Source organism: Tasmannia lanceolata, unplaced genomic scaffold (genome assembly GCF_043159265.1).
Source record: "Tasmannia lanceolata isolate RefF3 unplaced genomic scaffold, GAP_Taslan_0.1 ptg000112l, whole genome shotgun sequence".
Classification (NCBI taxonomy): Eukaryota; Viridiplantae; Streptophyta; class Magnoliopsida; order Canellales; family Winteraceae; genus Tasmannia; species Tasmannia lanceolata.
Genome location: NW_027518789.1, coordinates 120,052 through 134,937, shown reverse-complemented (window position 1 = coordinate 134,937; position 14,886 = coordinate 120,052). Strand labels below are relative to the sequence as shown.

The window sequence follows — 14,886 nt, the reverse complement described above, 5'->3', positions numbered from 1 at the left end:
GCTTGGAGTCGTGCGGTTGGAAACAATTGGTTTGCATTTGTTGCTTCATTTGATGAATCTCCTGCGCGAGGGCAGCCACTTGTCTAGAGAGATTCAGAATCAATCCTTCAGAACCCATGGCCATGGAACTTTGAGCACGCCCATACGCCATGGAGAAGCTAGGGCTTTTGCCTTTAGAGGTAACATCAGCTGAGCCAAATATCTCATTCAATTGAGCCCTGATACAACGATTCTCTTCTTTAAGCTCTTACAATTGTTGGAGGATAAGAGCCAAGGTATCAACAGTGGTATTGGACCAGGTATTTCTCCAGCTTTCCGCCATAGGAGCTGACGGAGGAGGTGGTGCAGAATCTGGATCAACAACAGAAGGTTACGGAGAGCCAGGCCTCATTTGTAATAATGAATTGATCCAGACCCGAGAAATATTAGACATGGCTATGACAGTTCCTGAAATGGAAACAAGGAATATAAAATGTAAGCTTAACATTCAAGGTGCGCTTTCCACTTAATAACTGAAAGATGATTATGGGCTAAACAAGCAATTGGAATGACATAATAAATCTTATAATGATTGAGACACGATGATGGCGACACGAATGCACTAGGGAATGCCCCTAGTTTAAGGGTCATGAGAATAGACTCTGAGGGGCTTATCGAAATAATCTTGTAATAGGCTACCCCTAAAGTGAGAGGAGACCAATGATATAAATAAGATTGAATCATCTGGACCAAGTATGATCAGATCATGAGATTGCAAAATCGAAAGATTGTGAGACTCTGTTCCTGCCAGTTAGGGGATGGTATGAAGATACGATCGAATCGTATGGTAGAAGAATGAAAGACACACGATCAAAAGATTAGATGACATTGCATAGGATTGCTTTCAACGGATAGATCAAGAATAGACTAATCCTATGAGATCTTGGGAAAGATGAGATGAGATTGCATAGGATTACTTTCAACGGATAGACCAAGAATGGACTAATCCTATGAGATCTTGGGAAAGATGGGATTTATATCCTAATCCCAAAGGGAAAGCTTTTAATTTTCTCATATTTTAACAAATGCTACCTGAAGGCATCAATCCTAATCCTAATCTAACGGGGTGGAGAGAGGATCTCGACTCAAGACTTTGTTTGTGTACCTAAGAACTGATCGTAGCTATTGGAAGATGGACTACAGCCTAATCTAGACACAAATGGGTAGGATATCCTAAGCTAGGCTCACACACGTGATGCACGTGTGTTCGTATACTACATGTATGTGTGGGTTAATTTAGGGGTAAGGCCAAGAGCTCCTTTAGCACGAATCCGTGCTCAATATACTGTACTAGTGTCCGGCGTATCAGTACGTGAACAAGAGATCCGTGTACGCACCATAAAGGTACTAGGCTAAGAGTGGAATGCTTCTCTAGCACAGAGGCACCAGGTGATGTAATCCCAGTCAATCATGCTAGATAACACTCCGGGTTCCTAAAATAGGATGTGCGTGAATGTGAGATACAAGGGTTTAGATGCAAGTGATGTAATTGTGTGCAATATGTTTGCGCAATCTATGATGCCTTCAGGTTTTGTTAGATTAAGTTTGAGTATTATGTGATGAGAAAGTAAAGCAAAGAAACAAATCTACCAAGCATATAAGAGATAGAGTTTTCATGAGCCAGTTAAATTAAATTCAAATGAGTTATCCTTTGAAGTTTTAATGAAGTTAGGTGGTCCCCAGCATAGTCGCCAGTCTATGGGACCCGATCCCCCGAGAGGGTAATGGCCCACGAGCCGCCTCCCTCTCTCTTGGTCTCTCGCACCCACGCGATTGGCTCGTGTCTTTTTTTTATTATTGATTACCCAACCAAGCCAGCAACAACCAAGCCATAGGGTGCAAACAAACGTGCAACCCAGTACCCACAAGGGCAAGGGTAGGCCGCCGAGCCTAGCAAGGTGTGATTTAATTCATCCTTTCCGTGAACTTGGGATCACTAAAAGAATATGAATTTCACACAAAGGAGAATGACAGAGTCGCCACCTAGATGAGGGATCTAGGATTAATAAATAACCAGAAATCTAGACTCGTTACCTGGTTACAAGAACGGAAGGTATGAGGAGTTACCACCACATGCACCATCTTCGCCCGATAATCCGGTCTTCGATTCCAAAAGTTAACTTTCTTGAATTTCTTTTAAATGGCTCATTTAACTCTATTGAAGTGCGAACTACGTGACATGCATCCTAAAACCTAATTTTAATGTAATTCCTAAATGTGTATCTTGATTTTCTTAATTTGTTTGAATTCAATCTAAGTGAAAGTTCTCCTAAAATTTTAATTTCATGGAAAGTTCTCAGTGATTTAATTACTTTTAATTTAAGGATTAATATATAAAATCCCACCACTTATGTGTGGAGCCGACTCGGGCTTGGTATGCCACTCAAGTATCCAAGTTGCCTACGTATCCCAGCCTCACTGGAATCAGAGTCGATCGTAGTTCGGTGCACCTGAACTAAGCTACTTATGCCTAACTCATCTAAGACACCGATCTAGACTGGATTGACTGTTTTAACAGTTTAAGAGAAATTATTTAGTTCAAGTTGAGTAGATTTTATTATCCTATGACTCCATCTAAGATGCTATATGGTCATATCTAAGTGCAAGACATCCCTTAGACTAATGCAGGTGAACCTACATCTTAGGTAACTAGGCTTGTCCTATGGGAAAAAGGGGTAATTAGTGTAACTAGATCTATGACTCAATTGCTAATAATAGCAATCAGTTATGATGAGGCTTAGCTCCCTAACTCTAGGACACCCTAAAATGTAACGCCCCGGTTTTTCTTGAAAATACCAACTCGGTGCGTAGAATAATATGACATCATCTTTCTCAAAAACTTTCATTATTCTCAAACACTTTCATTATTCCCAAGATCTCAAATACGTTTAGAGGATTTACAGAAATTAGGTCTAACTTATTACATCGTAATTCAAGACATAGTTGATACACATTTAAAACATAATTGTTCTTTAGAACAGTTCTGCATTCAACTCTAGCATTCCTCATCTTCCATCTATACTTCACCTGGGTTTTGGAACCATAAAACAAGGAAAAGAAGGGGGTGAGCTCAAATAGCCCAGTAGGGTATAAACAACAAGTGATGTAGAATTGTCAAGCTCATAAGAACATGATATTTTGCAGATATGACATCTCATATGGAAAGAAAGAATAAGCACAACAGGCTTTCCAAACGTATAGAGAAAACTTTTAGAACTTGATATCAAGATATATAGACTTCATTAAGCATAGATGCTTTCATTCATAGCCATATCTCGGCTCATTCATAGCCATACCTCGGCTCATAATCCTCTAGATTTACACTCTCTAGAGTCGTCATTACCCACGTGCACATGGAGGACTATAACGCGTCCATCCGTCATCATATCATAACTCAGTCCATATTCAGAATTAGGGTATCACAAGATAAACCCTAAACATAAACATATCTCATTGAAACAAGTTTCGGGGAAGAAAAACCTTTATATCAGCAAAAGAGAATCAATAGATAGGCAATCCTTACATAAAAGAGAATCAATGGATAAGAAACCCTTGAAACCCTTACTTCAGCAAAAGAGAATCAATAGATAGGCAATCCTTACCTCAAAAACATAATCAAAGATAGGGGACCCTTACTTAAAAGAGAATCAATGATAGAAAACCCTTACGACCCTTACCAATAGTTTTCCGGTCACAGGTTTGTTTGAGCTTACACCTTGGAGTGAATAACCTGTAAATATTCTAATTTGTATCAAAGTCATGTTTTAAGATCATGTGGACCCCACATGCACTATTCATGTGGACCCCTCATGTTACTATTCATGTGGACCCCACATGTTACTATTCATGTGGACCCCACATTTTACATTCATGTGGACCCCACATGTTACTATTCATGTGGACCCCATATGTAAATTCATGTGGACCCCACATGTTACTATTCATGTGGACCCCACATGTTACTATGCTCAGCAGGTTTACCATTCTTTGATTTCGTTTATTTCTTGGCTACTATGCTTAGCAGTTCGCCTATGCTTAACAGTTTGCCTTTCTGTGCTGAAAGTTTACTTACGGTTACTATGCTTGCATTTCACCGTTCAAATAAGAGGGTAAAACTTGCATAATCTATAGCGAGTTATCGCCTCTTATGCATGTTTTATCCTGATTTACATAGATGGATATTTACATAGGTGGTAGAACCAACCATTTACTTTACGGTTACTATGCTTGCATTTCACCGTTCACATAGGTGGTAGAACCAACCATTTACTTTACGGTTACTATGCTTGCATTTCACCGTTCAAATAAGAGGGTAAAACTTGCATAATCTATAGCGAGTTATCGCCTCTTATGCATGTTTTATCCTGATTTACATAGATGGATATTTACATAGGTGGTAGAACCAACCATTTACTTTACGGTTACTATGCTAGCATTTCACCGTTCAAATAAGAGGGTAAAACTTGCATAATCTATAGCGAGTTATCGCCTCTTATGCATGTTTTATCCTGATTTACATAGATGGATATTTACATAGGTGGTAGAACCAACCATTTACTTTACTTTACGGTTACTATGCTTGCATTTCACCGTTCAAATAAGACTTGCATATAAAAGAAATACTTTAACTATTGAAAGATTTACCTTCTCCTCTCTCAGATTTCCTTTTCCTTCTCCTCTCTCAGATTTCCTTTTCCTTCTTCTCTCGGATTTCCTTTTCCTTCTCCTCTCTCAGATTTTTTTTTTTTTTTTTTTTTTTTTTTTTTTTTCTCCTCGTCTGCGAGCCTCTATTTATAGCCTTAACCTGAATTATTATATTATTATTTTATTTATTATTTTATTTGCATGAATAGTAACTTGAATTATTATATTATTAATTTATTTGCTTGAATAGTAACTTGAATTATTGTGTGGGACCTACTTGTTGTGGGACCCGCTGGTGGTAGGACCCGCTGGTGTGGGGCCCGCTGATGTGGGACCCGCTTGTATGGGGCCCGCTGGTGTGGGACCCGCTTGTGTGGGACCCGATTTTGGTGGGACCCGTGTGGGGTCCGCTGATGTGGGACCCGCTTGTGAATAGTACTCGGTAGGTCCTACTGTGAATAGTATTTTTACATAGTGCATCTCAATAGTGAACTTGCATAGCATTTCTTGCATAGTAATTTTACCGGTTCTTACATAAAACCTAGGACACAACGCGAGGTAAGTGTTCGTAATTGGTTCTAAAAGTCCTTATGAAGAGATACCGTTATCCAACGGTTCCAAAAGCATTGATCAAATGATCTTAATTTATTAAGTAAAAAATTTTTAATTTTTCAAAGATTTTCGATTCCTAACATTGAAGGAATACCAAAGGCTCTATGGTTGGCAAATTTCAGCCTTGAGTTGCATCCATGGAAGGGCATCGTGCTTCAATCCTTGTATAATTTAACACATAAATTATAGTATATTATTGCCTGGCATGATTCTCAGGATTTTCGTGGACAGTGGACCTCGGAGTCAACAACATACTATAATTTACATGCTCAAATTATGGAGGAACGATCACAATTAGTATACGATTATGAATGCGACCTCGGCAGTTAAACCGTCACAACATAGTCAATTTACAAAGGGAATCTATAACCTCTAGGGTTTCTGTTTCAAACAATTTTAAGGTTAAATATATGATGCAAAATTAGGATTTTCTGGAAGTTTTCACTGACTTTGTGTTGATTTGCTATTAAGTTGTGATTTATTAACATTAAGACCAGATTGCTAGGATTACACAGTAACCCTAAGCAATCAAACTCTAAATTCATTGAAACTTTTTTAGTAACAAGATATGAATGAGTTTAGACTATTGGAAGAGTTTCATGAATTTAGAATACGTTTTGCTATCAATTTCTGAATTTCCAAAATTTAGGTCAGATTGCAAATTAACGAATCAACTCATAGCATACGAATCTCAAATCAAGTAAAACTGTTACAATATAGATAGAATCATGGTATTGGACTACTGTAAAAATTTCAAAGGTATTTATCAAGATTTGATGCCAATTAAAATTCACACAAAATTTGGATAAAATCAATGAATCAATTAAAAAGTAGATTAAATGGTATCCTAAAATCATGTAAAACTTTCAGTAGATATAAAATAGGTTACATGATTTACTGTCAAAATTTCAAGATCTAATAATTAATGCTCCTTTATCAAATTGATTTTTGAATAAAAAGAGAATTTTGTTTACTAGGAATTGAAACCCGTTTTTTTTAAAGAAAATTGTGAAATCATATCAAACCTTTGTAAAATATTTTGAAAAATTTTCACTAACCTTTTATTGGCCTAAAATACTGGTTTATAGGAAAAAGATTCAAAATTTCATTAATTTAATATAAAAAAGAATTACGACACGTAAAACGAAGAAGCGATTAAAAAGCAAATACAAAAACCTTTTTTTGAAAAAACTATTTCATGAGAAATTCAATTTATTATTGAACATTAATTCGGGAGAGTTTCATCAATTTTTAAAACCTTTTGATATTTATTAAAAATGGCCGAAATTTAAAATAAGGAAAATTTGTTAGAAAAATGCAAAGTTTGGTTAAATTGTCAAGTAAGGGTACGTTCTCTTTTTTTGTGAAATTAGGGCTGTCAGGTGCTTTTAGAAATCCCAAAGGACAGGAATACCCTCCCTCCTCTTTTTCCCTTCACCTTTTTAGCTCACTTCCCTATGCATTTTCACCTACCCTATCACCTTTTCCCTCCACCTTTTCACCCTCTTCTTCCCCAAACGTAAGAATCTCCATGAAACCCCATGGAAGCTTGCCATTGCCAAACGTTCTAAGCTCCATTTCCATAGGCTTTTGATAAAACCTCAATTGTGAACACCCTCTTCTTCCCCAAACATGAGATTTCTTCGTGTGCGCCTGTAGGTCCTCTCTTGATTAGGTTAAAGATGTTGTTTTCATGTTGTGTGATTTTTTGGTTGATTCTCATCCTCTCTTGCTTAGGTTTTAGATGAATCTTTTGACCCCTCTCTCTTTCTCTCTCTCAATGCTTCAATGGTTGTAAAGTTTTTAAATGGTTCAATGTTTGTAAATCCAATATCAAACCCATTATCAATCCCATTTGGTTGCTCTATTTACACAATCAATTTATACAATTGGAACCATTATGTAGACCTTGGAACCACAATTTAGTGGTTCCAAGAGTGTAAGTAGTGGTTCCGAGAGTGTAAATAGACTTTCATGCACTTTATAAGTGATCATGAGTGTATTGATAGTGGTTAAGGTACTCATACTCAGTATGTGTATAATTGGAAGCATTATGAACACCTTGGAACCACAATTTATTGGTTCCAAGAGTGTAAATAGTGCTTCCAAGAGTGTAACGTATGGTTCCAAGAGAGTAAATAGGGTGTCATGCTTTGTAAAAGTGGTTTAATACACTAGGAACCATTATTTAGACCTTGGAACCATAATCTAGTGGTTCCAAGACTGTAAATAGTGGTTCCAAGTGGTTCCTTAGTATAAAATGTGGTTCCCAAGTGGTTCCGAGGTATAAAATGTGGTTCCCTAGTGGTTCCGTCGTAGAAAATGTGGTTCCCTAGTGGTTCCGGGGTATAAAATGTGGTTCCCTGGTGGTTGAGGGGTATAAAATGTGGTTCCCTAGTGGTTCCGGGTTATAAAATGTGGTTTCGTAGTGGTTCCGGGGTAAAAAATGTGGTTCCTTAGTGGTTCCGGGGCATAAAATGTGGTTCCCTAGTGGTTCCGGGGCATAAAATGTGGTTCCTAAGTGGTTCCGGGTTATAAAATGTGGTTCCAAGGTTAAAAATGTGGTTCCCTAGTGGTTTCGGGGCATAAAATGTGGTTCCCTGGTGGTTCCGAGGTATAAAATGTGATTCCCTAGTGGTTCCGGGGTGTAAATGGGGTTCCCTAATGGATCCGAGGTGTAAATGGTGGTTCCATAGGGGTTCCGGGGTATAAAATGTGGTTCCCTAGTGGTTCAGAGGTATAAAATGTGGTTCCCAAGTGGTTCCGGGGTAGAAATTGTGTTTCCCTAGTGGTTCCGAGGTATAAAATGTGGTTCCCTAGCGGTTCCGTGGTAGAAAATGTGGTTCCGGGGTATAAAATATGGTTCCCTAGTATAAAATGTGGTTCCCAAGTGGTTTCGGGGTAGAAATTGTGTTTCCCTAGTGGTTCCGAGGTATAAAATGTGGTTCTCTAGTGGTTCCATGGTAGAAAATGTGGTTCCGTAGTTGTTTCGGGGTATAAAATGTGGTTCCCTAGTATAAAATGTGGTTCCCAAGTGCAGGGGTAGAAATTATGTTTCCCTAGTGGTTCCGAGGTATAAAATGTGGTTCCGTAGTGGTTCCGGGGTATAAAATGTGGTTCCCTTGTGGTTCTGGGGTGTAAATGGGGTTCCGTAGTGGTTCCGGGGTGTAAATGGGGTTCCCTAGTAGTTCCGACGTGTAAATGGTGGTTCCATAGTGGTTCCGGGGTATAAAATTTGGTTCCCTAGTGGTTCTGAGGTATAAAATGTGGTTCCCAAGTGGTTTCGGGGTAGAAATTGTGGTTCCCTTGTGGTTCCGTGGTAGAAAATGTGGTTCCCTAGTAGTTCCGGGGTATAAAATGTGGTTCCCTAGTGGTTCTGGGGTATAAAATGTGGTTCCTTAGTGGTTCTGGGGTATAAAATGTGGTTCCCTAGTGGTTTCGGGGTGTAAATGGGGTTCCCTAGTGCTTCCGAAGTATAAATGGTGGTTCCATAGTGGTTCCGGGGTATAAAATGTGGTTCCCTAGTGGTTCCGAGGTATAAAGTGTGGTTCCAAGAGTGTAAATAGTGCTTCCAATAGTTTAAAGTATGGTTCTAAGAGTGTAAATAGGGGTTCATACTTTGTAAAAGTGGTGTAATACACTGGGAACCCTTATTTAAACCTTGGAACCACAACTTAGTGGTTCCAAGAGTGTAAGTAGTGGTTCCAAGAGTGTAAATAGACTTTCATGCACTTTATAAGTGATCATGAGTGTATTGATAGTGATTAAGGTACTCATACTCAGTATGTATATAATCGGAACCATTATGAACACCTCGGAAACACAATTTATTGGTTCCAAGAGTGTAAATAGGGGTTCATGCTTTGTAAAAGTGGTTTAATACACCGGGAACCATTATTTAGACCTTGGAACCATAATTTAGTGGTTCGAAGAGTATAGGTAGTGGTTCCAAGAGTGTAAGTAGTGGTTCCAAAAGTGTAATAGTATTGTTTTGGTCCAAAAGTGATCATAAGTGTACTAATAATAGTTCTTATCGAAACAGGGTGTGCAAGAATGGTGGAAAAAGGGCTTCTTTTATGTTACACGTTGATGGGTACTTGAAGAATGAAGTATCATTCTAATATATTGGCGGGACGAAAATGTGTTTAACTTTGAATCGCCAAATAAAATTTTTGGAATTTCAGTCTCAAATTCACCAAAGGATTGGGACCACAGGAACCGGCGTGTCATTATCTATAAAATGTCGATATGTCATGGATCCATATCAAATCGTGTTATACGACATTCGAAATGATGATGAGCTAGGTATGGTGATGATGCTTTTTGAGAATAGCCTCTTTAATTCTATCAGCATGTACATAACTAAAGAGTATAGAGTTGGAGGAATTATATCTGCACCCATCCCCATGAAGAGGTAAAATATTAACTCAGCTGGACTTTGGCATTCTTTAAATTCTCATTCCATTAGAATATTATCTCATGTGGAAATTGTCATTGCTCAGAAATGTGGTTGATATAAATGAACATTATGAAGCTTCTACTCCAATCGAACCGGCTTTGAGTCCCAAAAATAATTTCGTTCGTGCAATGTCAGCAACACCTATTCCATCTGAAGCTCCCAGCAAACGAATACGACATGGCGAAGGACATACCAACCATAGGTACTATCCGTGTATGAAATTGTGATTCCATTGATGAAATTGTCATTCCATTATTCTTAGTCTAATGTTGATCAGGTCGTCAGATATTCAGTGGACTTGGATGAAGATTATGAGGATCCAATTTTGAGACAGAGAAAGATACAACTGAACATAAGACCACTTCCATGTAATAAATTATAGAAATTATATTTAGTTGGGAGGTTCTATTTTTGTCTCATTGAATTTCATTCTAACCTAGTCCTTACCATACAGGCACGATGCACGGTTCAGTAGGGATTTTCATAGTGATATGCATGTTAATGATGCCATTTGCGAGGATGGTGATGAGGACAATGAGGACTTTGATGAGGACGATGACAGCCAAGGTGTAGAGCAGGATGGTGTACATAACATTATAGACGACTAGGATGGTGTACATAACATTGTTGGCGACCCGTTCGGTAATACATATACAAGGGAGCCGATGGAAGTAGATGAAATGGTTGTGGATGAATTAATTGTGGGGAGAATAGGACTTGAGGAGTTGAAGGTGGGGGGAATCTTCCCGGATTTAAAAGTATTTAAGAACAAAGTTAGAGAGTATGCAATCGATAGGCATTTTGTATTCGTCCCAGTAGACTCAAAATCTACAAAGTATGCTGTTAGATGCAAGAATGGAAGTTGTCCCTTCAGAATCAGTGGGACAAATTACCTAGATTGTGTTAGGGTGAACAGGTTTGTGCCAGAGCATACATGCCCAAGTACGATGAGTGGTAATGATCATCTCCTTGCCACAGCATCTTGGGCAGCAGAAACCTGCCTAGGGTTATTTCCCCGTCCAGGAGACGTGACGCCTAGTTTGATAAGAGCATACGTCAAGGATAAGTGGAGTATAACCTTAAGCTATACGAAGGCTTTCAATGCGAAGGTCATTATACACGAAATTATGTGTGGAAATGCGGAGGCTTCTTACCGCATCCTTCCTGCATATGCTCAGGAGATGGAGAGATGTAATCCTGGCACCATTATGCTAGTATACCGAACCCGGCAGCTATGGGGTAGTGGAGATGACACATTTGGTCGTTTATTTTGGTCATTTGGCCCCAGCATCCGTTCGTTCAGTCGAACAATTAGACCCCTGATACTAATTGATGTGACACATTTGCGAGGAAAATATAAAGGAATCTTATTGGCTGCGACAACTCTAGATGGTGTTGGTGGATTATTTCCATTAGCTTTTGCTGTGGTTGAGAACGAGAACTTTGACAGTTGGCTGTGGTTTCTTCTTTTACTCCGCTAGAGGGTGATGCCAGTAGACAAAAATAACAATGATTTCCTCCGATCGGATGAAGGGTCTGCCTAGAGCTGTTGCTGAAGCATTACCGGGATCATACCATATCTACTGTATTCGTCACCCCAATGCCAATCTGTTGAAGACCTTTAAGAGTCAAAAACTTTGTAAACTATTTTCAAGAGCGGCATATGCCTTAAGGGAGAGTAGCCATAAGGAGGCGATGGAACTCATAAAAGCAAAGAATGAAAAAGCAGAGAAATGGATATCTGAGATTCCTAAAGAAAATTGGGCTAATGTACATTTTAAAGGACCAGGTGGAATGTGCTCACCACTAATGCAGTAGAGTGCTTCAACAACGTATTGAAGAACGCAAGGGAGTTGCCGATTGCTGCTCTAGTCGATCACACTAGATGGAAAGTACAAGACTTCTGCCAGTTTCACTGGAAAGCTGGGGCTCCATGAAAAATGCATTTAACTCATAGAGCAGAAAAGTGGTTGGGCAGATCATGTTCGTATGGCAGTAAGTTTCTACCCCGCACATGTAGTTGGAATGAATATGAAGTGCTCTCATCCACTCATACGGATAGTGTGGATTTAGAGAAGAAAACATGTACATGTAGTCTTTTCCAAACGATAGGATTGCCGTGTGGGCATGCCATAGCAGCTATGGGATTAAATAAGCTTGACCGATATAAGTTCTGCCAGGATTGGTTTTTGGCTTCAACATATCGGAGTACGTATGAGGAGGTGATTCATCCTACTTTAGATCGAACACAATGGCCCGAGCCATCCCATGATTTACTAGTACTATTGCCACCGCGAGTAAGACGACAGCCCGGACGACCCAAAAAAGTACGAATAGAGAGAGGGCTGCAATCTGGACAACATCACAACTGCAAATCATGTGGGGAACCTGGACATAACAAAACAACGTGTAAAAATCCCCCCCTCGTAAATCGTCAGTTAAATATGACTCCTATCGGCCCATCTGCACCTACACAGAACAGGTATGTTTCATTATTACGCACTCGATATGATTTTATATTAAACCCATCATTTTATTGATTGTAGCAACTTTCTCTTGTAGGTCCGGAGTGTCCTTCGCACCTCCTTTTTTTACTTAGGGATGAAGTTGTTGCTTTTTCTGTATAAAGTGGCAATGATTTTGGGAACCTTGTTACTACACATGATACTTACTCACACGTAAATTGTAAAAATTAAATGTTGTTGTAGCCACTAGTTGTCCGAAACTGTACAATTTTTTGAACCACAATTTTGGAACAACTGGTTGAACAATTTTGTTTGGAACCACAATTTTAATTGCTATTGGATACACCCTGTTCATATTGGAACAACTGTTTGAACATTTTTGTTTGGTTATTACCATGTTTATCTTGACCTCTCTCTCTCTAACTCTCTCTATCTCTCTATCCGAGCTATCCTCTCTCTCTCTCTCTATCTCTCTGTGTGTATAGAGTTGGTTTCCAATCTGGGTTTATTCGGGAGTCCGGAAGAACCTTCGGAAGTCTTATCTAGAAGTCCGACTATTAATTCGGACTCCCGAATTAATGCCAGTAGAATTGGCCTCCAATCTGAGCATCATTCGGGAGTCCGAAAGAGGCTTCGGACTTCCGAATCGGAATTCCGAAGGTTCATTCGGACTCCCGATGGACTTCCAGTAGGTTTGGGTTCCTACTGGGCATCATTCGGGAGTCCAAATGAAGCTTCGGACTTCCGAATCGGAATTCTGAAGGTTCATTCGGACTTCCGATGAACTTCCAGTAGTTTTGGGTTCCCCCTGGGCATCGTTCGAGAGTCCGAATGAAACTTTCAGAATTCCGTTTCGGAAGTTCGAATATTCATTCGGACTCCCTACGCAGTTCCAGTAGTTTTGGCTTCCCCTCTGGGCATCATTCGGGAGTCGGAATGAACCGTTCAGAAATCCATTTCGGAACTCGGAAGATTCAATTGGCGGCTCGGGGGTACACCATATCGACTGTGATTTTAAGCCTGTTGCATAGATGGTGAGAATGAGGAGGCTATTTGGGTGTTTCTCAATTACCAAGTCCTGGTAAACAATTCATTTGTTTCCCCACAAAATGTCTTCCTGTTAATATTGTGTACAATGTGTTATATAATGTTGGTTATATATCATTTTTCCAGTCATTTCCATTACAGAACTCACAAATTAAACCTGCAGACATCGATATGCATCGCTATGTATCAGGCACAAAATAACTGAAACAACAATTACATTACAAATCATGCCCATGAAACAAAACAACAATTACATTACAAAGTTACAACATAATTTCCTCCCAAAAGTTACATGGATACTTTCCCATACACCCTTTTCAACATTTCAGAAAGTAGAGAAGTTCGCATAGCCGTAATATCTTTCTGGGTGAAATCCAAACTAGCGTCACGGCTGAGGTATTCCATCTCTTTCAAAATGAACAGCCCACAATCGTGGCTGCAAAACATGAAGAATATGCAACAATAAGAATTAATCGTTTACGTAGGTTTTCCTAACTCAAGTAATTGGAAGTTACATCACCCGTTATCTTGTATGGGCCGAACAACCACTTCATCAATAGAGAATGCACTTATATCAATGTCTTTCACCATTTTGAACCATTGAACAAGGTAATCAACCTACAAATCAATAATTCAGTATGTTATGGCAGTAGTCAGCAAAAATTAATATTAGGCATAAGAATCAAGTTTAGGGTAGTACTCACAAGGGGTTGCACCCTTCTAGGATCCGTGCAAGCAACTAGAGAGTCGTAAAGAGCGAAGGTACACTGACCCATATCCAAGACTAGAAGAACCCAATGAACCAAATCTATGTTGATTGGAATGAGTACTTTTCTTAGCTCTTTAAGTGGGATATTCTCTAGACGCTTTACGAATCGGGAACATGCTTCGGGATTTTCACATCTATCGAATATTATAAGTTGCTGCAACCACGAAAACAAATGTTAGAATTGTCGGCAGCTTCAAATACAAAAATCATTACTTATAAGTCACTTTAATCTCACAGCTAGATCGGTAGTAAGGCAAATGCATGCTCCCTTTTCTTATTTTCGCAAACATTCGTCCCGCAAGTTCAAGTAGTCGGTATATACATTAACGATCTACAGAACAGATCATTGGTCAACAAGAAGGAACTTAACAAGAAATGTGCGCTCACTCTTTACGTTACTCAATGAACCATATCTAACAAATAACATAAAATCTTACCGGAGATGATAACCACCCTCTACGATCGGTTAGTAGAAGAAAGTCTTCTTTACACATGTAGTACCCATCACTTTCAATGATTTTGTCACTACAAATCCAGTAAAAAGTCATCTCCCTCTATGGACCTTAGCTCAGATCATTCTACTGAAACAACCTATCTATGAATTTAATCGGACAAGATAGAATTCTAAAAAATGAAACGGGCTTTCCAACACAATCTAAGTTATAAGGAATTTACCAAGGTTGTAGCGCTGCCAATGCATCCACCTTGCTCGCTGCAGGCCCCATGACTTTGCCAAGAGCATCCTTGAATTTCCGCTGGCCTATGTAATATGGTGATCTCATTACTCTACTAGGTTTTGTTCGCTTTCGACGTTGCTTTACATTGTTTTCAATGCTCCCAATAGGTCTCTT

General features: G+C 39.2%; 1 protein-coding gene across 1 annotated transcript; it reads left to right on the top strand.

The window, feature by feature from the left end:
• The first annotated feature begins 10,419 nt into the window (after positions 1-10,419).
• LOC143865795 (uncharacterized) lies at positions 10,420-11,235 on the top strand. The gene has a single exon (XM_077375899.1). It carries the CDS (start codon positions 10,420-10,422, stop codon positions 11,233-11,235), a length of 816 nt encoding a protein of 271 aa, XP_077232014.1.
• Positions 11,236-14,886: the final 3,651 nt, after the last annotated feature.

Bases quoted from the DNA above. Each gene is read 5' to 3' on its own strand.
- LOC143865795 (XM_077375899.1), top strand. From the start codon at position 10,420: ATGGAAGTAGATGAAATGGTTGTGGATGAATTAATTGTGGGGAGAATA.